Source organism: Chlorocebus sabaeus, chromosome 26 (genome assembly GCF_047675955.1).
Source record: "Chlorocebus sabaeus isolate Y175 chromosome 26, mChlSab1.0.hap1, whole genome shotgun sequence".
Lineage (NCBI taxonomy): Eukaryota > Metazoa > Chordata > Mammalia > Primates > Cercopithecidae > Chlorocebus > Chlorocebus sabaeus.
Genome location: NC_132929.1, coordinates 49,373,753 through 49,397,866, shown reverse-complemented (window position 1 = coordinate 49,397,866; position 24,114 = coordinate 49,373,753). Strand labels below are relative to the sequence as shown.

The following is a 24,114-nucleotide window of genomic DNA, read 5'->3' as shown; positions in this document are numbered from 1 at the left end:
CTCCCCCTCCCTCTAGCTGGGTTTGTCAAGTCGCCCATGTCAGAAACTAAGCTCACGGGGGACGCCTTTGAGCTGTACTGTGACGTGGTCGGGAGCCCCACGCCAGAGATCCAGTGGTGGTACGCAGAAGTCAACCGGGCAGAGTCTTTCAGACAGCTGTGGGACGGTGCTCGGAAGCGCCGTGTCACCGTAAACACCGCCTACGGGTCAAACGGCGTGAGTGTGCTGAGAATAACCCGGCTCACCTTGGAGGACTCTGGGACTTACGAGTGCAGGGCCAGCAACGACCCCAAGAGGAATGACTTGAGGCAAAACCCCTCCATAACATGGATTCGAGCCCAGGCCACCATAAGCGTCCTTCAGAGTGAGTCCAGCACCCTACAGTAGTAGTACTGTAGTCATTAGAGGTGGCCCGATGACCCTTCCCTTCTGCATCCTTTCCCTCTTCCCCAGTATGATCACTCACCCCACCCCTTGTCTTCGTTTTTTTTTCAAACCCATGACCCTTCTGGTTGTAGTGTATGAAAACATCTGTGGCAACTTTTTTTCTTCTTTTCTTTGCCGTCCTTTCTGCCTCCCTTATTCCCCAACCCTTCTCTGTGTCTTTCTTCTCAGGAACAAAGAACTTGAGGAAATCCGTGACTGTCCAAAATCATCTGTGTTGGGGAGAGTTGCGGGGGGAGAACTGGGAAGCTTAAAAAAAATTAAAACTCACAAAACCAGGCGGTCCAAGGAGGGTAGTGTTGAAATGGTTTCTTTCCCTCCCCTTTGATTTTGTAGTAGGTTTCCTGCTATACTTTTGCTGATTTCTTCTCTGGTGCCTTTCTATTTTTGTTTCTTTCCCCAGTCTAACTACTTTTTATTTCTTCTGTTCTTCTGTTTGAAGCTCTCTAAGTAGCTGCCTTCACCTCTATGGTTTTAAGTTTGTGTCTGCCCAGCCTCTTCCCTTACTGTGACTTGGTGTCATCTTGTGATGGGAATGTTGCCATGGGTACAGTGTGGTGGTGTGTTTTGGTTGTTGGGTGGCATGTAAGCTTGGATATTTTCATAGTTCCAGCTCCTTTTCTTTTCTGAAACCGTGGCATTGCTTCTCTGATAACAGCCCTCTACTGCAGCAGTGTACTCCTCACTGGGCCTGCTAATTAGTCTCCTCTTTAAAAGCAGCAGCCTGGAACTTCCTTCATATGTTTTGCTATTAGGAGTCAAGTCACACTAAGCTACAAATTATTATTTTTTTAACCTATCACACTGTCTGGAAGTCAGAGTTGCAGTTGATTCCTGTTCATGGTTTGACTCTGATGAGTAGCTATTGGCACAGTGTGCCTTATCCCAGAGGATGGGAACTCCAGACATAGTGTGGGGACCACTCACACTGGCCCTTTCTTTGTGTCTTGAAAAAAGAGGAAACTAACTTCCAACCTGGTTTCTCGAGGTGATGGGGTGAGCTGACCAGCTGGCTCAGAATCCTCCCCTTGTAGCAGGTATGTGTGAGACGTATGACACCAGGGCTTTTGTGGCTACTTCTCTCTCTTTCTCAAAAGTGACTTGCTACCTTATGTTGGGAAGCAGAGGGAGGGAGAAGCCACCACAGAACCAATGTTCCTGGCCAAGAAGAGTTCTGGCCCCACATCAAACCTGGTTATAATTGAGGGGACATTCACTTTTGGAAAGATCCTCTGGGGTTTTCACCTTTTCTTTGAGGACACAATGAGAGATCTATAGCCAGTTCTAGCTTAAAGAGCTGATTGATCTAGAGAAAGTAAGACTAGTAAAATCTTGCTTTGATGAGGAATTTGGTAATACATAAAGTAGTAAGACATGGGCCTTGAGTCTATATACTTATATGGAAAACAGCAAATTAGTGTCTGTTCTTTGTAGCCACTTGAAGATCCCTATCGGTAAAAAAAGAGTCCTTTGTAGGGCAGTGGTAGGAGAGGCTGCTGCAGTTGGCACTGTTGAATCAGAGAACCTGCTTCTGGAAAGAGGAAAAGAAAACTTTGTCTGTGTGAAAATGGGGAACATTAACCCAGTGATTTTTTTTTTTTTAAACAGTATTTTCCCCCTGCACGCCTCCTTCTCCTGCCCCCCCTTGCTCCTTTCCTTATAAAAGCAGAATTACCTACATGGCCACAAAGGTCTGTGGAAGTTTATAGATATGGACTGGGCTGGGCATTTGCACTTGTACTTCCAAGAGCCTGACTCATAGCTAGAATGGCCATGCCAAGGAGCTAGAAAAAGATGTGGCTTTGGGATACCGACCTGCCAATCCCGAGAATACATAGGATTCCCCCAGTTCACTTAGAATTGTCTGCATGTGGTTGAACCAAATCCTGGCTAGACTCTCTTCAGACTTCCCCATCAGTCAGTTAACCCTAGTTAGCTGTTTTGGAGAGCCGGGAGTTTGCTGCTGCTGCTGCTGCTGCCTTTTTTTTTTTTTTTCAAACACCCTGGATCCAACTCTGATTGGATTGTTTTATGATCTCAGCATCCCAAAAGACATTGCCTCTATGGGGAGGTCAAGTGTTCTATCTAAGAATGACCTCCTGGTAGTACTTTCCCCAGAGCTCGTTGAGTATGTAAGGCAGGAAGAGAAGTGTGCCCAGTTTTTAGGTATCTCTCTGGCCATATAGGGTAAGGGTCTCCTATCCACTGCTTTTAAATAGACATCAGTGGCAGGTAAACACATTTGAGCTTCTCCTAAATGTTCATCTCTCTTGGACTTTGACTGGGCAGCGCTTGGCCACAAAAATAAAAGCCCCACCTTCATCCTGGTGCAGAATGCAGATGAGGCACCATGACCAAAGAACTTGGTGTAGCACTGTTTTTCATATACAGCAATCAAAGGAGGCAGGTTACCCTACCCCACAACCCTCCTATGGTGCAGAATCATATTTAAACCTATTTAAATTATCCACTTGCTCCCAGCTGACTCTCTCCTGGATCTTTAACACTTAAGGGAAAAAGTGCTTTCCTTTGCCTTCCAAGAATTCTTGACAGAAAGTCTTACCAGGTTGCTTTCATCAACTTCTTAATCTCCCTGAGCTGCAGTGGTCATTTGCATCGCCACAGGTAAGAGTAGCATTTACTTTGGCCTCCTTGTATTTAAACATCTGGAAGCTCTTGGCCTCATTCTCAGAGTTTACCCTTTCTCAGTGCAATCTGAGAGGAATAGCCAGAAGGAGAGTCCCAAGTGGGACAGAAAATGAAATTGGATAATAAAAATTCAGTAAAAACCTAAAAGTGTGTTTGGGTTTTAATGTTGCCTTTATATTTTTTTAATTTCTCTTCTGTGGAGTACTGGTTCTATCTTTTTCTCTTTTGTTTTTGCTTGGTTTTGATTTTTCTTGGAATTGTGATGCTTTCTGCTGATGGTGTGTGTGCGCGCCTTCCATTGCAGGGTTTGCAGCCGTTTCTGCTCGACTTCTTAAGGCCCAGGGATTTGGCTTCTGTCCAGTGTGTCTTGGAAACCATGGGACACCACTGCGCTAACGTGTTTACATGCATCTGCTTCTGTCTTAGTGGCTGCTATGCCTCCATTATCTGTACATAGAGACCCTGTTTGATGTTACTGATAAGGACCAGTGCTGAATGGAAGATAACCGTTATCCTTTTGCCAGAGTTGGAAAATAGAACTAATTTGTTAATTGAGCAAACTTAAGGTTTTGCTTTATTACAAGTTTCTTCAAAGACATTAACTCTACAAATCAGAAATGTTACATCGGTTAGGAGGTCCTTAAGACATTACATTTTCCAGGTATCCCACAACTTCCCCATGCTTTCCCCCTCCCTGAATAGCAAGCAACTTAGTTCCCATGGAGGGAGAGAGTTCTTTCCTCAAGTTAAGGCTCAGCACAATACTGTATAAAATGGTGAGGGGAGCTGCTGCAGAGCTGTAGACAGGAAGTGGCTAGACACAGGGAAATGGGAAGTCAGTCAAGGGTTTCTGAGAGAGAATTGGAAAACAAATAGCAAATACCTCTTATTGTGGTTGGGAAAAGATGGTTAGTGTAGACTTAACCTGGAGATGTTTGACCAAAAGTAGAGAAAACTAAGCCTGGGGAAATAATAAAGACAAAGCTCATTAACAAAAGACAACAGCCCTAGAAATGACTTTAATACAGTGATGGATTTCAAAGTGCTTTAAAGATGAAACTTCTAGGAATAATATAGAGTGATTTTAAGCATTTCTGTTCAATGTATTATAATATTTGACTCAGGTTATTTTTGTAGATCAGCTAGTGATCCCTGGTTATCTAAGCACAGAATAGAACCAGAGGTGAAGTATGTCCTAGGACAAAAGGTGGCGGGGGTGGTCTTGGGGCTGGGGGGCAGGGATAGAGAATTCAGTCAGATATGTCTTCTAGGCCCAGCTTTGCCATTAGTAATACTTATGGCCTTGTACAAATCATTTCACTTTTCCAGCTCTTAAAATTTAAGAGTGGGATTCAATGAACTCTAAGGGCCTTTCTAAAATTCTAGGAGCCCATAATACCAACACAATATTGCACTCTAGTTATATTTTCTCAGAATGGAATGTGTTTTAAAGTGCAATTTTGGAAAACAAAAACAAAAACAAAAAACTTGTTTTGGGAATAAGTATGGCTGGAGAGGAAGAACTGATGATGGTTTTTCAAGAATTTTGCCTCCACAAAATTTGGAAAATACAAGTGACTTCCAGTAGGAAGTATGCTTTTACAATCCACAGTGTCTTTTTTCTGCATAAATAATGGCCATGGCTGGTTTGCCATAGGTTTAACATTTAAATGTGGGGAAAGTTATACTTGTATTATCTAATTATTACTGTTCCAAGGCCCAGTGACACAATAGGGAGTATATTATAATAGGTATATAAATGATATGGCCTTTGTCTTCAGAACGGCAAGGTGGAGCCTGGTTTTCTAATTGAATCCGAATTGTTTGGTGGTTCTTTTAAAAAGGTGGTATTCAAAAGCGTAAGTGGATTGTTACCAGTACAAACACCCATAATACTCCCATTCTTTCACGTCTAGGCCAACTGGTCTTCAGGCTGTTGTCTGCGCTAGTGGTCATTTGCTTATAATCATTGTTTTTCCTTTCTTGACTTCCTCCAAAGTGGTAAAGTGAAATTCCTCATGTGGTCCTGTCTGCCCTCCCTCTTTTTCTAGTTTCCCCCTCCTACCCCGTCCAATTCTCAGGCCAGGGCTACAGAGGATGGAAGGCTATTGCCCCCTATCATTGTGCACTCTTATTACAGAGCCAAGGATTGTCACCAGTGAAGAGGTCATTATTCGAGACAGCCCTGTTCTCCCTGTCACCCTGCAGTGTAACCTCACCTCCAGCTCTCACACCCTTACATACAGCTACTGGACAAAGAATGGGGTGGAACTGAGTGCCACTCGTAAGAATGCCAGCAACATGGAGTACAGGTGAGAAGGGTGGGCAGCTCCTGGGAAGGTGGGAGGGAGTGTGGCTGAGCTTACTTGACATTCATAATCCATAGTTGTGCCATGCAGGAGGGACATGAGATATATTTGGCTCTCCCTTGGAGAGTCCAATCCAGTATATCTCAGGTAAGGCCCAGTAGTCTAGAAAAGATTCCCAAAGGATTCTAATGAGCAGCCAGATTTGAGAACCATAGATTATCCCCTCGCTATAATCATAGAGAAACTGAGGCCATGAAGTAGTGATTTGTTCAGGGTAACAATGCTAGTCAATAGGAGAGTCACACTTAGAATGTAGTCTCTTTGCCTAATCTAGTCAGATCAAAGTTAGGTTTGAAGAAACAGATTGAAGTCTGCTTTGTGACTGTAGAGCAAGACAACTCCCTAAGCCATCTTTCCACTGGGTAGATTTCCTGGTGAGTTCCCTTTTAGGAGTGTGTAACATCACTGTAACCTGATAAGGACCAGCGGATGCAGGGCTCTTGAATGATCTGGAGTGAGGACGGTAGCCTGGAAATACCCTTTGAAGAAAGAAAGATATTTGCTGGCTAGAGTTACCCAGCACCCAAATATTTGGTGCTTTTTGGAATATCTAGCACACATGGCACCCCACGTTTCAGAATAGTTTGTTCCTGGTTGAAAACTGTCTGGAAAAGAATCAGCTAATCCTGCTTAGAAGATTAATGCAGTGCAAAGAAAGAGAGCACTGAAGTGAGACCAGGAAAGCCCATGTACCCGTGATGGCAAGGGCATTCTGCAGGATATTGCAGCATTGAGACCTTTTCACACCCCTTATTTAGTTGATCCAAATGAATCTGTGGCTCCTCCTTTTTTCCCAAGCAAGGAAAGAGTGACTCTTGGCTGCTTTAAGGCCAAATACTGTATTTAGTAAGTTCTAGAACCAAGGCTAGGTTCCAGGTCTTCTGATTTTCTAGAAATTTTTCTAGAATTGCTTTTATTTTATCTGCTATGCCATTCGCTTAGTGGCAAGGTAGTTAACCTATCTCCACTGTAGTTTCTTATGATAAAAAAAAATTAGAAATTTAGCCTCAGCGATTTTCCTCATAGTTTAGAAAGGATTAATCAAATAAAGTTGTTAGGTGGAATGAAAAGCATTTTTTTCTTGTTCTGTCCATTAGTTTTACAGACTTGATTTTTTGTTGTTATTTTATTGAGACAGGGTCTGGCTCTGCCTCCCAGCCTGGAGTGCAGTAGTGCGGTCTCAGCTCACTGCAACCTCTGCCTCCCGGGCTCAAGCCATCCTCCCCAGTAGCTGGGACCACAGGTGCACACCACCACACCCGGGTAATTTTTTTTTGTATTTTTTGTAGAGACTGGGGTTCACCGTGTTGCCCAGGCTGGTCTTGAACTCCTGAGTGCAAGCAGTCTTCCCACCTTGGCCTCCCAAAGTGCTGGATTTACAGGCGTGAGCCACTGCATCCAGCCTCAGACTTGTTTTTTATAATACCTCCTTTAAGATAGCAGACATCCAATCATGTTTCTCTTGGGTCTTGTACTATTGCCTGCAAAGTGTTGAGCTTTAACTTCATGAAGTTTCAGCCTGACTTTATAAAATGCTGCTTCTCTCTTTTTTTTTCCCCCTCAACTTATTTGAAGCTCTCCAAGGGTGTTGTGTATCTCTAGAGTTTTTCAGGGATTCTACATTTTGTGGAGTAACAACTGATGAGTTCCTCGGCTACTTAATAAGTCAGTCTGAAGAGCTGATTTCAGAACCCTGCTTCTGCCCAGCATGTAGGGGATGTTATCCCTTTGCTTTAATTTCTTGCTAATAACTAGTCCAAGAGAATGGTGTGGGGAGATTTTGAGCCTATAGGCATGGACTCAAGTGTAGGAGTTATCTTCCCAAGTGAACTTAGAAGTCTAAGAACTTCAGTCTTAAGTTCAGGACTGAGTTTGAGGAAGGAGCAGCAGCTTTTTCTTCAGGGCTTAGACCCAAAGAACTTCAGTTTAAGCCCTGAAGAAAGAGCTGCTGCTCCTCCCTCAAACTCTGGAACACTTTGATAAGAGCAGCTGACTTGTCTGTTTTCCAATTGGGAGCATACTGATAGAAGAGGCATGGTGTCACATTGAGAAGACACCTTGACTGCTTCTCTCAGAATATTGTGCTGCCATGTGGATATCTTGAGACAGTCCTGGGGATAGGCTATGTCTCTCCTTGTCCATAGTCTCTTAACCCGTGTTTCCTTTTTGGAATGAGCAATATAAGATGGATAAATGCATTAGGCCAGTGAGTGGTTGAGTTTAGGAGTTTTTCTTAGACATTAAATAGTGCAGTAGAGATTTGACCGTCACAAGTATCATATTTTAACCCCTAAGCAAAAGAGCCAGAGCTCAGCCCTATATAAACATTTATCCTCTGATCTGGAGGCTGCTGTTTTTCTTTTATCTGTAATTTCTCACCGACCTTTCTGCACATGTTTGGTGTATGTGCTTGTAGGCCAGAGTGTACTGAGTTGTTGTGTAGTTGGCCCTCAGGGGCAAGAAAGCTTGTTTGGAATCACCCTGTGTGATTGAGATGAAGTGCTGTTCTGGCCATATATACTACTTTTTCTTTTTTTCGAAACAGGGTCTTACTCTGTCACCCAGACTGGAGTACAGTGGCATGATCATGGCTCACTGCAGCCTTGACCTCCCAAGTTCAAGCGATCCTCCTGCCTCTTAGCCTCCCGAGTAGCTAGGACTATACGTGCACCACCATGCCCAGCTAGTTTTTTAATTTCTTATAGAGACAGGGTTTCGCCATGTTTCCCAGGCTGATCTCAAACTCCTGGGCTCAAGCAGTCCACCCACCTCAGCCTCCCCAAGTGCTGGGATTACGGGTGTGAGCCCCCGCGCCCGACCCATACAGTCTTCTTACAGTCCTTCCTGTCACTCTGCTTAACTTGATCTGAATCTGTGCACAGATATTCACTCTGTGTTCACTCAGTAATTCATTCATTTATTCATTCCCCTGTCGTATTCCAGACATCAGGCGAGGTGCTCTGTATGGGATAGTATGCCGAATAAACAATGCCTATCCACATAGAACTTGGTCTCTTGGGAAGCCGGACATTAGTCAAGTAATCACATAAATATATAACCACACACATGATAAGTACTGTGAAGAAGTACATAGTAGTATGAGAGAGAATGTTGTGGAAAGGGATGACGTTTAGATTGGGGCTGGAATAAGCCGACATGTAAGCCAAGACCTGATGGAAATGGAGTTAGGTAGACTAAGGGACGAGAAGAGCATTCTCTGTAAAGAAACATCTTGTGTGGAGGTTTTGAGGTGGGAACAAGCTTGGTGCTTGAAAAACTGAAGAGAGACCAGAAGAGCTAGACAGTGGCATGGAATGGAGCTAGGGATATAGACAGGGGCCAGATCATGTAGGGCCCTGGGGTTTATCATAAGACTTTTTGCTGCATGTCTATGGCTGATGCTCTGATGGCAGATTTTTTTCTTTTTCTTTATGCTTGGGTCCTGTTAGCGAGTAGACTTGTGGAAAGGCATGCTACTAAAGGACAAGGTAGGAAGAACAGAACTACCAAAACAAGGTCTTTGGAGAAGCTCAGAAAACTTGTGCTTTTTGTTTGTTTGTTTCTCTTGTTATTTATCTAACTGGAACCACCAGGTGAACAAGAGGTTTTTAGTGATTTTTGTCATTTGCTTTTGTTTTTCTGAGATAGAGTCTTGCTCTGTTGCCCAGGCTGGAGTGCATTGGCGTGATCTTGGCTCACTGCAAACTCTGCTGCCCGGGTTCAAGTGATTCTCCTGCCTCAGCCTCCCAAGTAGCTGGGATTACAGGCGTGTGCCACCACGCCCGGCTAATTTTTTTATTCTTAGTAGAGACGGGGTTTCAGCATCTTGGCCAGGCTAATCTTGAACTCCTGATCACCCGTCTCAGCCTCCTAAAGTGCTGGGATTACAGGGGTGAGCCACCACACCCAGCTGTGATGGTTTTATACTGTATATCTGAATATAAACTATAGTACTTTGGACGTCCTTCTATTTTGATTACTTTTGCATTTTGTTTCTCCCAATAGACCAGAGCATCCTAAGTTTAGGGACCATGTTGCCATTCCATCTTTGTATTCTTGGCACCCTGTAAAGAGCAAGACATTAATGTTTTAGGATGCATAGAGAGGGATTTTTGCTTTTAGTTAGAAGGAGGTGAGTTGCATTGAGGGTTTGGAGAGCAGGATCCCGGATTGCCCCTTTGATTCTCCTTCTGTTGTATATTTTGACCGTTCCCAGTTTCCTCACTTGGTTTTTCTTCTCATCTCTGCAGGATCAATAAGCCGAGAGCTGAGGATTCAGGCGAATACCACTGCGTATATCACTTTGTCAGCGCTCCTAAAGCAAACGCCACCATTGAAGTGAAAGGTACAACCCAGCAGAGGCTGTGGTGTGAGCCTCTCACTCTCCTTCCAAGACAGTACCTTGGTCTGGAGTCTCAGTCTTCAAGCTCCTCCTCTTTCCATGTCAAGACACAATTTAATGTTATGGTTAGGCCACAGGCTCAGGAGCCTGGCTGCCTGGGTTTAAATTCCGACCCCATCATCTACTAGCTGTGTGGCCTTGGTGGTTTACTAACTTCTCTTTGCTTTCTTTTCCTCATTTTTAAAATGAGGATATCAGCAGTACTTACATCATGGGTTTGTTAGGAGGATTAAATAAGTTAATAGATTGAACTACATAAAATTGCTGTTTTTATATGTCAAAAATGTTTCAGTGTTGGCAGCTCCTATGGCCCAAGGCTTTGTAAAGCTCTTAGGTCAGTGCCTTACAAGTATGATTACATAGGTCTTCTGTGGGCCAGCAGGATTGAGGGGGAAGGTACAGTGGGTACAGTGTGCAGAGTGGACATCAGCTGTTTGTGGATAATTCATTAGAATTGTAATAGAAACCTTTGAAAGATGAGGCAGTAGTAGAAAGTTCCAAGAAGGGCAAACAGAACTATAAAAGTTGGAGCTACCCAACATCATAAATTTCACCTTTCCTATGTTATTTCAAAGAAGCATCTGAGACCCAGAAAAGTGAAACTTCTAGCTCTCTGTCACACAGTGAGTTTGTGGCAGAGCTAGTCTAGAACACAGGTCTTGACCCCCAATCTAGTGTTTTTTCTACTCTCACAAAATGATCATGAGGAGGCAGGGCTACTGTTTGAGGTCAGGTTTTCTATTTTCAGTCTTTCTCATTTTGCTTAGTAAGGACACCGACTTGTTCTTTAAATCCATAGAGTTATCCCTGGAAGCTAGAAGGACAAATTTAGGAGAAGGAAAGGGCCCATATAATAGGTATTCAGGTCTTCCTAAAATATTTGTAAGATTAAAATTGCAGATTCAAGAAAGGCGTAGACACATTGAAGGTTTCCATTATATGGTGTTATTAAATGAAAGTAATATCTTGGTGACACAGCCCTCACTTGTGAGTTGATGTAGGGATGGCCACTGCCTCCTCCATCTGCCAGTTTGATTCTGAATGCCTAAAGGAGTTACAGTTACAGGTCACAGTGGGCCAGAGAACTTGGCATTTCATTTTTTCAGTGGCTTTTCTTGGAGAAATCTTGCTTTCTACCCATTTTAGAAGAATGCCACATGTATTCAACATGAGGATGAAGGATGTGGGAAAACATTTTCTCTAAGCCAGTGAGGGCGTTCCCCAGCCTAGACAAGCTGAATTGTGTAGGGAGACTTCTCTGTGAGACTTGAGGCCCTGCTGCATTCCTGGCTGAGCCTTTGGCACAAAGTCCAAGTGCAAAGGCAGGGTGGGTGAGGGAGGGAAAGAGTGGGGTGTCTAGTTCATTGTGCTCCCCAAGCCTGAGATAATTAGTCCTAACTAACTGTAATTGTTAGTGACTTTGAGTTAATGATTTCTAAATAGCACTTTTAAGAGTGAAAACTGAAATGGTTTTTCCATCTGTTTGGCTGCTTAAGAAAGTGGGGTTTAGTGGCCCTAGAGGCATCTTTCTTCATATTCTCTTCAGCAGGTAGGAAGCAGCAGTTGCCAGTGTCAGAGAATAGGACGCTGTAGGCCAGGAGTATTATCAGAGCAAGTTACAACTTACGTGTTATATTCAAGGTGCTTACTGTGCACTGTTGCATTCTCACTGTACAAATAGCCCTATAAGGAGGGTGAGGCAGGTGGTGGTATCCTGGTTTTACAGAAGTAGACCTTGAGAGAATTCTGTTTTATAAATAACCTAAACCATATTCTGGACCACTTTGTATAGATATACTGTGTGTTTCTCTCTCAAGAAAATTTGTAAAGAATTCTAGTCTGTCTTCTCTCCCCAACACCTGGATAGAAAAGAGCTGAATGTTTAATGTCTTGTCTTCCAAGTTATGGATAGTTGAGTCTGGTAAAGACTATGAACAGTTTGCTTTTTCAGTATATGTTTTTAAAGGTTTGCCATAGGCCCAGGATCATATTCTGAGCTCACTTCCAATTGTGGTTGGGGTAGAAAAACTGCCTTGCATTTAGAGTAGTACATGTCTGTATGTTAGTTCCTAAAACATTTTAATAGAAACTCACATTTTATTCCCTTAGTGTCTCTGGGGTGGCGATAAGAGACAGTTAATCTTTTTATAGCTGTAGCAATTTGAAAAATCTGCTGAGTAATAGAGAGTTAAGAGGTGGTTGTACTTGAGAACAAAGAGGTTCCGAGAACATCAGCGGCCTCTTGGCTGACAGGAGTCTCTGAGAATCTTCCTGTGTGGCTTTAACTGAATCAGCACATCAGGGCATATAATTCAGACCATGCATATATATTTCTTCAACGTCTATTCTGCTGTCAGCCATTTCTTTCCCATCTGCCTTTTCCTGTCTTTCAGAACATTTCTGGGGTGTTGTTTGGGCTCAGCACTGTGGGAAGTGATTTAGCCTAGCCAGGGACTGGGCATTATCTGTCAGATTACCAAACCTTGAGTTATCTGTGGTCTACAAAAGAAAAGAAGGCTGCAGGAACCAGAGAGAGGGATGGTGGCCTGGGAACAGAGCCAAGATGGTCATGTTTTTTAACCAAAGCCTGTAGATCACCGTCAAGAAAATTTGGAGGATAGGAGTTATCTACATGTAGTGGGGGAGGCCTTGTATCTGAAGCAGATTTTTAAATTCTCTTCCTTTTTTTTTTTTTTTAAAGGACACAATGTGACATAGTATAAACAGGAAGATACTGTCGAGGGTTACATTTCTCAGGTATTCGGCAGGTGATCTGCACAGATGTGGAGAAGGAAGATGGACCTGAGCTGGTTAGGAGAGGGAAGACAGCAGTGATGAGGCCTTGTGGAGCCCAAAGCCCCACCTTCCTGGGGGTCCACTCAGCTAACACTGAGGAGGCATCTCTGTCCTCAGCTTGTGACTCTTCAGAGGCTGTGATACCAGAGAGTGCACACCTTACAGAGAATTCATGAATGAATAGATGTTGAAATTTTCTATCCCTATAATTTTTCAACCTTTTGCCCCTTACTCCTTCCCTCTTCTCCTTCCTTCCTTTTCTAAAATTAAAAATAAAAAAAATGCTCACAAAAAAGCAAATTGAAAATCCCGATGTCATTTACAAAGTAAAAAGAAAAAACTTGCTCTCATGACTCCCAAGCACTATCCTCATCCCTTAACCATTTTGATTAGTACAGGAAAGAAGGAGTTTGAATTTTATTGCTGTTTTTGGAAAAGGATTTTGTTGGTCACCCAATCCTCTGCAACAAATATGTCACTGCCTCTTGTGAGAAGCACATCTCAGCCCAGAAGGGGCTTGAGCCTGTTGTCTTACTAGGTTCATCTCACCCTCCTCATTGGACATTTCAAATGAGTTTCAGTCTTTTGGTTGCCGTGAGAGCCAGAATTGATCTTGTTTTTCTCCTCCCTACTCCTTAGCTTTCTCTATTTGACTATTAAGAATAAAGGTTAGGATTTCTATAAGTGGCCTTGCCCTGCCTTCCTATTTCCTACTTTGTCATGGTGCGTTACAAGTGACATATTAATCCAGACTGGCCAAGGCAAGTGTGGTGGGGATGAAGATCATCGTGAAGAACAGTGATACACAGACCACAGTCGCACGGCACTTTCAGCATGCACAGCATCTCCACCGTCCTTTCTTCACTGACAGTCAAGAAAGGTAGCTAGTGAGGATGCGTGGAGGATGTGACATCCTTTAGGTCAGAACTGATGTCAAAGCAACCTGCTTCTGACTCAGAATTGCCATGACTTGAGAAGTCTTTGAAGGCATAATAATACAAAGCTGCTAGGGCATTTTGAACATTAACTTCAGCCCAAAAGCCATACCTGCTCTTTGTTTTCCTCTCTTCAGGGTGCCACCCTGACTTTCCTTAATAAGAATAAGAATAGCTAACATTATTGCATGCTTACTGTGGGTCAGGCACTGTGCTAGGTGTATTATTTGTTCCTTTTCTCTCCTTTAGTCTCCACAACTCTGTGGGATAAGTGTGATTATTATCTCCACTTCCCAGGTGAGAAAATTGAGGCTTGAGGGAATAACTGGCCCAGTGTCACAGAGTTTACTGGTGGAGCCAGGGTTCTCACTCAGGCACCCTAGCATTAGATCCTATGCTCCTAAGCACCAAGCCATGGTGCTCTGTTGAGCATGTAACATTTAAAAGGCTTTGACTAAGAGTTAAGAGAAACGTGTTCTAATTGTGGTCCTGCCATTAAACACAGTGTGACTCTGACCAGTCACTTCCCTTCTCTGGGTCTCAAGCTTCCTGAAGTGCGTGATGAAGTAGAATGAGATAGCTCATCTTCAAGGTTCCTTTGTTCTGTGTGGCTCTGATGGTCTGGGTTCCCTTATGTGGACAGAGAGGAGAGGTTATGTATTAGTGTTTCCTAGAGGGACAGGACTTACAGGAGAGATATATATATGGGGGTTTATTAAGTATTAACTTACATGGTCACAAGGTCCCACAGTAGGCTGCCTGCAAGCTTGAAGAGCAAGGAAAGCCAGTCCGAATCTCAAAACTGAAGAACTTGGAGTCCGATGTTTCAGGGCAGGAAGCGTCCAGCACAGGAGAAAGATGTAGGCTGGGAGAGGTTGGTTATTGAAGGAAGTGATTTCCAAGCCCATTTTCCTAGTGTTATTGGAAAATTTCAATTTGTCAGTTTCTCAGCTTGGAAAAGTCACCTGAATGACTCCCACACCTCTACCCACTCATCTCCCTGTCTTGTGGTGGGGGTATCTGATCTCCAGTACTGGTGCCAGGAAAGGTGATAGAACAGTGGTCTTCAATTTTTATTTCATTCATATGAACTGTGGCTTAGGCATCAGATTAAGGCACATCAGGTGATTATGGTGTACAGCCAGGGTTGAGGATCACTGTCTTTGAGGAAACTTCTACACCTCTTGCTCAGTGGTTTCACCTGCAGAAGGAGGCACCTGTCCTAGACTGCTGTAGTGTTCACAACCAATGATGAATCTGCTGTGGGTGGAGAGTGCTTGTTGAGCCAAAAGCTTGCATCCTTCTTGATTCCATCTTGACCAGTCTCATATTCCTTCTTGGGCATAGCTCTTGGCAAGCAGTAAATCTTCACTCTCCCACTGCCTTAAGCCAAGTGTTCATTTTGTCCACCACAAAGATAGGTGTTTTTGGGATTTGATAAGGTTGTATGAAGGAAGCAAATAGAGCGTGAATGCAGAATCTCTGTGTTTACTTGGAAATAGCCTACTCATTGACAACACCTTTAAGGATAGATTTTCTTTTCTTTGAAAATGAATTGCTAGGTTATGAACATGCTTTAAAAAGTGAGCACCAAGGCCGGGCGCAGTGGCTCACGCCTGTAATCCCAGCACTTTGGGAGGCTGAGACCGGCGGATCACAAGGTCAGGAGTTCAGGACCAGACCATCCTGACCAAGATGGTGAAACCCCGTCTCTACTACAAAATACAAAAATTAGCCAGGCGTGGTGGCGGGCGCCTGTAGTTCCAGCTACTCGGGAGGCTGAGGCAGAAGAACTGCTTGAACCCAGGAGGCAGAGGTTGCCATGAGCCAAGATCATGCCACTGCGCTCCAGCCTGGGCAACAGAGCAAAACTCCGTCTCAAAAAAAAAAAAAAAAAAAAAAGTGAGCACCAAATAAGCAGTGTCTGTAAAGAGGTCTTATTTGTTGATTGCTTTCTTAAGTCTGTTCTGTTAACTTTATTTAATATCATCTGAAACATCCTTCCGTGGCCTGAGTTGATAGTTTCTACAGCATCTAGCCTGGCCTAGAAGCTGACCCTTTGCCCTTAGTGCCCCAGGTTGGGTAGCAGAGGGTACGAAGGAACATGTATTTGTCCTCAGCCAGAGTCCCAGACTGCCCAGATAATGAAATTGGGTCAGGTGCTGTTGGGTAACTGAGACTATTTTGGGACCCCTGTGTTGCTATTTATTAGGATACTGGAGGGATATCCATTAACCAGTGTGACTAGAATATGTAATGAACAAGTCCAGAGAATGAATGAATTCCTGAGTGGATCAGAGATCTCTTCTAAGGGTCTTTTTGTTAACTTTGTTGCTCCTACCCTTCGCTCTTGCCACTTAGTCTGTGCCCCACTAAGAGGGTAAAGGGAAGCTCAGAGTATTGTCTCTGTCTCCTTCAGGATATGAAGGTTTAGTTAGACGCTCAGACCTGCTTTTAGACCAACAAAACCTGGTTAAGCAGTCCCTTATTAAATGCCAAGCCCATAGAAGGTGAGGCACTAAAATAGGCCATTAATCAGATAATTTATCAGTATCTGACCTGATTAAACCTTATTTTTAGAGCTATAAAAAAAAGTCCTGTTTGTATCAGCAAATGGGGAGAGCACATAGTAATCAGTATCTTTGATTTCTTAGAACTAATGACAGAGTCCAAGCCTTAGCCTTTCCTTTCCCTGACTGATGTTTAAATGCTTGACCCTGAATTCCAACCATGTTCTAGATTAGTACAGAGATGTAATTTAATCCTCACAAGACCTCTGAAACAGTGATTATTACTCTCATTTTACAATACTAAAACTCAGAGTATTTGACGTGATCTGCCCTGGGTTACTCAGTTGGTGAGTAATAAAGTTGAGATCAAGTCCAGATTTCCATGTTTTCAGGTCTGAAGCTCTGCTCTTTATGCTGTACTAATACAGAATAAAATCTGACAGGTATATCAATTTTACTTTGGGTCTAAGGTGTTTTAGCACATCTACAAGTAAAGATAACTTTTGGGCTATTTGTTCTGCAGTTACCAGTAATGCATATGTGTGTGTGTGTGTGTGTGTGTGTGTGTGTGTATCTACACACATAAATATATATATTTTTAAATTTTACTTTAAGTTCTGAGATACATGTGCAGAATGTGCAGGTTTGTTACATACATGTGCCATGGTGGTTTGCTGCACCCATCAACCCATCATCTAGGTTTTAAGCCCTGCATGCATTAGGTATTTGTCCTAATGGTCTCCCTCCTCGCATGTTGTATATTTTTATTTTTGTAGACTCTGTTCTAGTTTATTTCCCCTCAGTATGTTAAAGTACAAAAAGCATGGTCTCTGGATTCAGACAACCCTGAACTTGGATTTTAGCTTTACCGTTTAAACATTAAGTTACTTTTCCAAACTTGAGTTTTCCAATTTTAAAAAGTGGGGTAATGTCTGCTTCATCAATTGGTATATTTGTATCTATTCTTATAAATATGTGTAATAAATTACCCCAAAACTTAGTGGCATAAAATGATAAGCACTTATCACCTCACAGTTTCTGTGAGTCAGTAATTAGGGAGCAGCTTAGTGGGGTGTTCTCGCTTGGGGCCTTTCCTGAGATTCCGGTCAAGCTGTTGGCTGGAGCTGCAGTCATCTGAAAGTTTGACCAGAGCTTGGAGGATCCACTCCATGTGTACAGCTCACTCACATGGCTCTGTAGTGCCCTCAGTTCCTCAGTGTGCCGGCCTCTCTGTTGGTTGGTTGAGTGTCCCCCAGTATGGCAGCCACCCTTTCCCAGAGTGTCGAATAAAGAGGGGAAGTGGTGTTCTCCTCCCACACACCAAGGCAGGAGTGAAGACTGTTTGAGCCCCTTTCCCAGTCTGGGCCTTTAAGTCTCAGTCCTTTCAGAATAGTGACTTTTCAGAGGCAGTGCAGCTGCCAACTCAACTTTTAGCATTCTAGATGGTTCTAATGTACAGTCTTGGAAATGAGTCCCCAAAGCAAAAGCTGATAGTACTGAATTCATAGTACTATTGCCAATAACTGACCCAAAGTGGGTGTCCTCTTTGGGTCAAAGGAGAGTGAAAATGGGAAAATGTACCACATATAAGCTGATATCTGAAATTTATATCTCTAACATAGAACATTTCCCTGAGCTCCAGACTTGCTATTTTACTGCCTACTTCATATTTTTACTTGGATGTTAAATAAGTATCTTTTTTTTTTTTTTGAGACAGAGTCTTACATCTGTCACCCAGGCTGGAATGCAAGGGCATGATCTTGGCTCACTGCAACCTCCACCTCCTGCGTTCAAGCGATTCTCTCGCCTCAGCCTCCCAAGTAGCTGGGATTACAGGCACCTGCCACCATGCCCAGCTAATTTTTGTATTTTTGTAGAGACGGGGTTTCACCATGTTGGCCAGGCTGGTCTCGAACTCCTGACCTTAGGTGATCTGCCCACCTCGGCCTCCCAAAGTGCTGGGATTACAGACGTGAGCCACTGCACCTAGCCGTATGTTAAATAAGTATCCTAAACTTACCATGTTCTTCTAGACCTTGACCTTCTGGTTTTTACCACCACTATTTCTGTCTTTTAACAAAACAAACTAAGATTAAGCAAACAAAAACCACTCATTCTTTTGCAAAATCTTCCTCATCTTAGTAACTGTCAACTACATTCTCCTAGTTACTCAGGTGGAAACCTTGGTGTCTCCTTGACTCCTTTTCTTCTCACAATCCACATCCAGTCCATTAGCAAATAGGTTAACTCAACCTCCAAAATATACCTGGAATCTCACCATTTCTCGTTATTTCCACTATGACTGCCCCAGTGGAAACCAGCCTATCCCTTGCCTGGGTGACTTTAATAGCCGCCTGCTTGGTCTTGCTTCCACTGCTGTCTCTACCGTTCTTGTTCACATAGTAGCCACGGGGAGCCTGTTAAAACACACCCATCATGTTATACCTGCACATAGTATTCACCAGTGGCTTCCCGGCTAACTTACTGTAACTGCCAAAGTTATGATGGTGGCCTACAAAGTCCTGCTTAATCTGGGTCCCCAGTCTCTCTGATTTCTTTTATCTCCTGCACTCTTCTCCTTGCTTACTATGTTCCAATCAAATCCTCTTTGCTGTTCCTTGTACATAACAAGCACAGTCCTACCTCAAGACCTTTGCATTTCCCTCGACCTAGAGTGTTCTTCCTACAGATATGTGTGACCTACTCCCTTCTTTTCTTTTTTGCTGGGAGACCAGAGTTTTATTACTATTTAAATCAGTCTCCCCTAGCTTTCAGGGAGCAGAGTTTCTAAGGAAACTTGGTGGGTGGGGGGATGCCAGTGAGCCAGGAGTGCTGATTGGTTAGAGATGAAATCGTAGGGAGTCAGGAGCTGTCTTCTTGTGCTCAGTCAGTTCCTGGGTGGGGGGTCACAAGATCAGATGAGCCAGTTTATTGATCTGGGTGGGGCCAGCTGATCCATCAAGTGCAGGGTCTGCAAAATATCTCAAGCACTAATCTTAGGAGCAGTTCAGGGAGGGTCAGAATCTTGTAGCCTCCAGCTGCATGATTCCTAAACCATAATTTCTAATCCTGTGGCTAATGTTAGTCCTACAAAGACAATCTAGTCCCCAGGCAAGAAGGGGGTCTATTTTGGGAAAAGGATGTTACTATCTTTGTTTAAACTATAAGTTTCTCGCAAAGTTAGTTCAGCCTGCGCCCAGGAATGAACAAGGACAGCTTGGAGATTAGAAGTAAGATGGAGTCAGTTAAGTTAGATCTCTTTCACTGTCTCAGTCATAATTTTGCAAAGATGGTTTCAGTCCCTCCCTTGGGGTTTTAAAACACCTTAATCTTAAGGTGTAGGCTCTGAAGATGGGAAAAGGCCTTTGATCACTCTGGCTTCTTCCTGCTGATAGGGGACGTAGTGGGAATGGGAGTGAACCCCAAACTGAGAAGAGCAGAACCACTTTGTAACTGTCTAAGTGTACTCATGCAGGCCTGGCTGGGATTCCAGGGCTTGTGTGGGAAAAACATTACTACTCTCATCTGTAGTTGTACTGCAGTGTTTAAGTGAACAGCCTACTATAAGGTAAATAATGAGTCCTAGGATGAGGAGCACAGTTCCCAATTTTAAAAGCAAAGATTTGAAAGCATTAGTCTGGGGACTTCTAACCCACAAAGAATTTAGAATTTCATCTAAACTGCAGGAAAAAACCTCTAGAACAGCTAACAAGAGTATACTATAGTTTTTCTTTTGAAGCATAATTTTTCTCTCTCTAGTCCCCATTTTTATTAAAAACAAATCATGATAGAACTAATTTGTTTAAAAAATAAACTTTAGTCTTACTGTACTTGGCCTGATTATTTGCATAAAGTGCAGCAAGAATAATTATTTTTCACTTAGGGTTTTAAATTGGCTTTGTCAGAACTCTGTTCCATGAAGAATCTCAGATAAGACTTTCAAAAAGTCGAGTCCAGCCATGGGTTTGTACCCTCAATTACTTATGAGTTGGGCAAATTCCTCTCCTCTTGAGGTCCCAAGATAACTTGGGGTTCCTGGCCTGTCAGAAAGTGACATTCTTAGCCAGGCATGGTGGCTTATGCCTGTAAACCCAGAACTTTGGGAGGCTGAGGTGGGTGGATCACCTGAGGTCAGGAATTCGAGACCAGCCTGGCCAACATGGTGAAACCCCATCTCTACTAAAAATACAAAAATTAGCCAGGTGTGGTGACAGATGCCTATAATCCCAGCTACTTGGGAGGCCAAGGCAGAAGAATCACTTGAAACCGGGAGGTGAAGGTTGCAGTGAACCAAGATCACACCACTGTACTCCAGCCTGGACAACACAGCGAGACTCCATTTCAAAAAAAAAAAGGTGACATTCTTTACTTACCACAGGTCAGGAACCTTGTATATACTCTCTTATTTTCTTCACGACCATGCTAAAGTTCACTTCATCACAAAAGCCTTACCCAACCAGTCTGACATATCTGGCGTGTAGTGGGTGCTCAGCAGGTGTTTGCCAGATGAATGAAGCATGGCTGGCTGGAGCAGCACATGGTAACCCTTCTGCTTCTGTCCCCATCTGGACATGCTGGGCCCTATGTGGCTATGGAGCCTGCTCCTTGGAGTGCTTGGAATTTATTGACTGAAGTAGCCATTTCATAATGGCTATAGCAGCAAAGCCCAGAATAACAAAAGAACCAACAAAACTGGAATTGGGACCAAGGCATATCGATTCTCTTTCCTATCTTGGATAACAGAGTGACATCTAGCCTGCTTTGAGTTTTACTGCTGTCAGATTACTGTAACCCAGCCAGGCGTGGTGGCTCACGCCTGTAATCCCAACACTTTGGGAGGCTGAGGCGGGCAGATCATCTGAGGTTAGGAGTTCGAGACTAGCCTGACCAACATGATGAAACCCCGTCTCTCTTAAAAATACAAAATTAGCCGGGCATGGTGGCGCATGCCTGTAATCCCAGCTGCTCAGGAGGCTGAGGTGGAAGAATCACTTGAAACCGGGAGGCAGAGGTTGCTGTGAGCTGAGATCGCACCATTGCACTCCACCCTGGGCGACAAGAGCGAAACTCTGTCTTCAAAAAATATATATATTACTGTAACTGGTGAAGCATTGGCGGGTAATACAGTTAAGATAAAAGAAAGCTAAATCCAGAGAATTAGCTTTTATCTCAGGCTTCTTTGATCCTTGAAACTTACTTAATTTTTAGACTACAGTTGCTGTTTATTTCTTCCTAAGTGATTCCTATAAATAGGGAAGAGCAACAGCCTCTAGTATGTCTTGAAAGTCCTTCTATGTTGGGTTCAGTCTAAGAATTGTTGCAAATCAGGTGTCCAAGGCAGATTCTTAAGTTGTTAATAAAAGGTCTTGGGGCCAGGTGCAGATGCAAACACCTGTAATCCGAGCACTGTGGGAGGCCAAGTTGAGAGGATCACTGAGGTCAGGAGTGCAGGACCAGCCTGGGCAATGTATCTGTACAAGAAATTTAAAAATTAACCAGGTGTGGTGGCATGTGCCTGTAGTTCTAGCTACTCGGGAGCTGAAGATCACTTAAGCCCAGGAGCTTGAGGCTACAGTGAGCAGTGATCATGCCACTATGCTCCAGCCTGGATGATAGAATAAGACCCCATCTCAGTCAATCATTCAATAAAAAAAAAAAAAATCTCTTGGGAGACTGGTTGAATTTCCTGTTCCTTCCTTTCTTCTTCCTTGCGAAGACCAGTTTCTGGATTCCCTCTTTCCTGGGAGAGCCTTGGTCATTGTTATTCATTGAGTAGCTTCTCCAAGCAGTCACTGTTTTTACATACCTTGTAATAGGACTTGATTGTAGTTGTTTTATCTCAGAATCTCATTTCCTTAAGGGAATGTGTGATATTTGACAGGATGCGTAATTGTTGTTCATGCAGGTGTTTTAAGAAAAAACTTGGGCTGATAGAAGAGTTAATAGCATTTGTTTGCATTTTTCTTTAAAGGTGGGCTTAATTGAGGGCAGTTGGGCCTGCAACCTTTTCCAGTAGGTTGGAGAATCACCTACATTAGTAGAGCCTCACATATTAGTAACCCTGGTATCTGCCTGGGCATCTTTAGTGGGTGGGAGTAGAGGATGGGATTGGTCCCTTTACCCTATTCTGACCTGAAGTGCTCTTCATCAAAGCTGAGTATGACAGTAAGCATGAAGACTGATTACATTACAAGCAGGGCTCTGAGCCAGAAGGTGGGGCCTTTGTATCCTGTTTGGAGTAGGCTTCCATGGTAACTGCGTCTAACGCTTTCTCACAGCCGCTCCTGACATCACTGGCCATAAACGGAGTGAGAACAAGAATGAAGGGCAGGATGCCACGATGTATTGCAAGTCAGTTGGCTACCCCCACCCAGACTGGATATGGCGCAAGAAGGAGAACGGGATGCCCATGGTGAGTAGGAGGCAGGCCTGGGGTCTCTGGTTGCTGGAGTTTTCCCTGCAGAGGTCCAGACATGTGGGTCAGTTACTTTACTAGTTGTATCCTCAGATGTGTGCATGGCGAGGGTCACCCTTTCTAGAGTCATGAATGGTTTACAGCATGAATCAGGAGGTCAATGATAGCCTCTTCCAGCACAAAAATCCCTGTACATGATTTGTTAAAGCTGTCCATCTGGTAAGAGATTAGATTGCTCGCTGTATTAGTCCATTCTCACATTGCTATAAATAACTTCCAGAGACTGGGTAATTTATAAAGAAAAAAGGTTTAATTGGCTCATAATTCCACTGGCTTTACAGGAAGCATTGCCGGGGAGGCCTCAGGAAACACAGGAAAGATGATCTTTCCTATCTTAGACAACAGAGTGACATCTGGCCTGCTTTGAGTTTTATTGCTTTCAGATTACTGTAACTAAAGGTGAGGCATTGACAGGTAATATAGTTAAGATAAAAGAAAGCTAAATCCAAAGAATTAGCCTCCCCCTCAGGCTTCTTTGATCCTTGAAACTTTACCTATTTTTTAGACTACAGTTGCTGTTTATTTCTTCCTAAATGATCCCTATAAGCAGAGAAACTTAGAATCATGGTGGAAGGTGGAGGGGAAGCAAGCAGGTCCTGCGTGACTGGAAAGGAGGAAGAGAGCGAAGGAGGGAGGTGCTATACACTTTTAAACAACCAGGTCTCATAGGGTCTCATGAGAATTTACTGTCACAGGAACTTGAGCAAGGGGGCTATCCGCCCCCATGAACCTGTCACCTCCCACAAGGCCCCTCCTCCAACACTGGGGATTATAATTCAACATGAAATTTGGGTGGAGACAAAATCCAATCCATATCACTTGCCTTCAGGATAGGACACTGAAAGAACTGAGCCTAATTCTCATCTGTTTATCCTGAAGAAAATACTGTTCTTGAAGTGGTCTTAGAGTACCTGCCTTGTTTTTTGGGAAACAAAGTACTGAGGGCAATTACTAGTACATTCCTGCAACACAGAACATACCGATAAGGAATCGGGACAACCTGAGCAGGCCCAAGGGCAGCCTTGGCGGCCTTAGACATTGGGAACCTGATGGTATTTGCCCCAGAAAAGGTCAAAGAGAACATCTTTTCCGATCAGTGGGATGATTCATGATGGTGTTTGGAGAGTCAGAGCTTTAGACCCTCAGCTTTCTCATTATGATTGTTGACCCGTTACCTTTTCTCTCAGAGAAGGTGTCAGCATTCCTCCTATCCTGGGGATCCTTTTTGATTATGTCTTCAGAATCCAAAAGGACCCTAAAGGTCATTAATCCAGCTTCTTTGGAAGGGTTCCATAATAGCCAAGATAAATTAGTGGCAAAACCAAGAATTCTATCTAGTTTTTTTAAAAATTTCAAGTCCATTATTCTTCCCACTTCATGACATCTCGATAATAAAATGTTGAGTTGTAATAATGACTCCAACATTAGCGATGATTTCAGAGACCCGTTAATAAGGGGGAGCAGGGTGAGGATTGGAGAGGTGAAGATGCTGAGTTGAGTCTTTTTTACAAGACACTAAACTTTCTAAGGCACT

The 24,114-nt window shown here is 43.4% G+C and overlaps 1 protein-coding gene across 2 annotated transcripts in view; it reads left to right on the top strand.

The window, feature by feature from the left end:
• The window catches only part of NPTN (neuroplastin), a 72,332-nt gene that overhangs the window by 36,009 nt on the left and 12,209 nt on the right, over positions 1-24,114 (top strand). Inside the window, exons 2-5 of one of the 2 annotated variants that reach the window (XM_008015969.3) lie at positions 17-364; positions 5,234-5,405; positions 9,713-9,807; positions 22,384-22,517. In XM_008015969.3, the coding sequence (XP_008014160.1) occupies positions 17-364; positions 5,234-5,405; positions 9,713-9,807; positions 22,384-22,517 (749 nt within the window). The remainder of the gene's footprint in view (positions 1-16; positions 365-5,233; positions 5,406-9,712; positions 9,808-22,383; positions 22,518-24,114) is intronic. The other variant, XM_008015972.3, reaches the window with a different exon arrangement.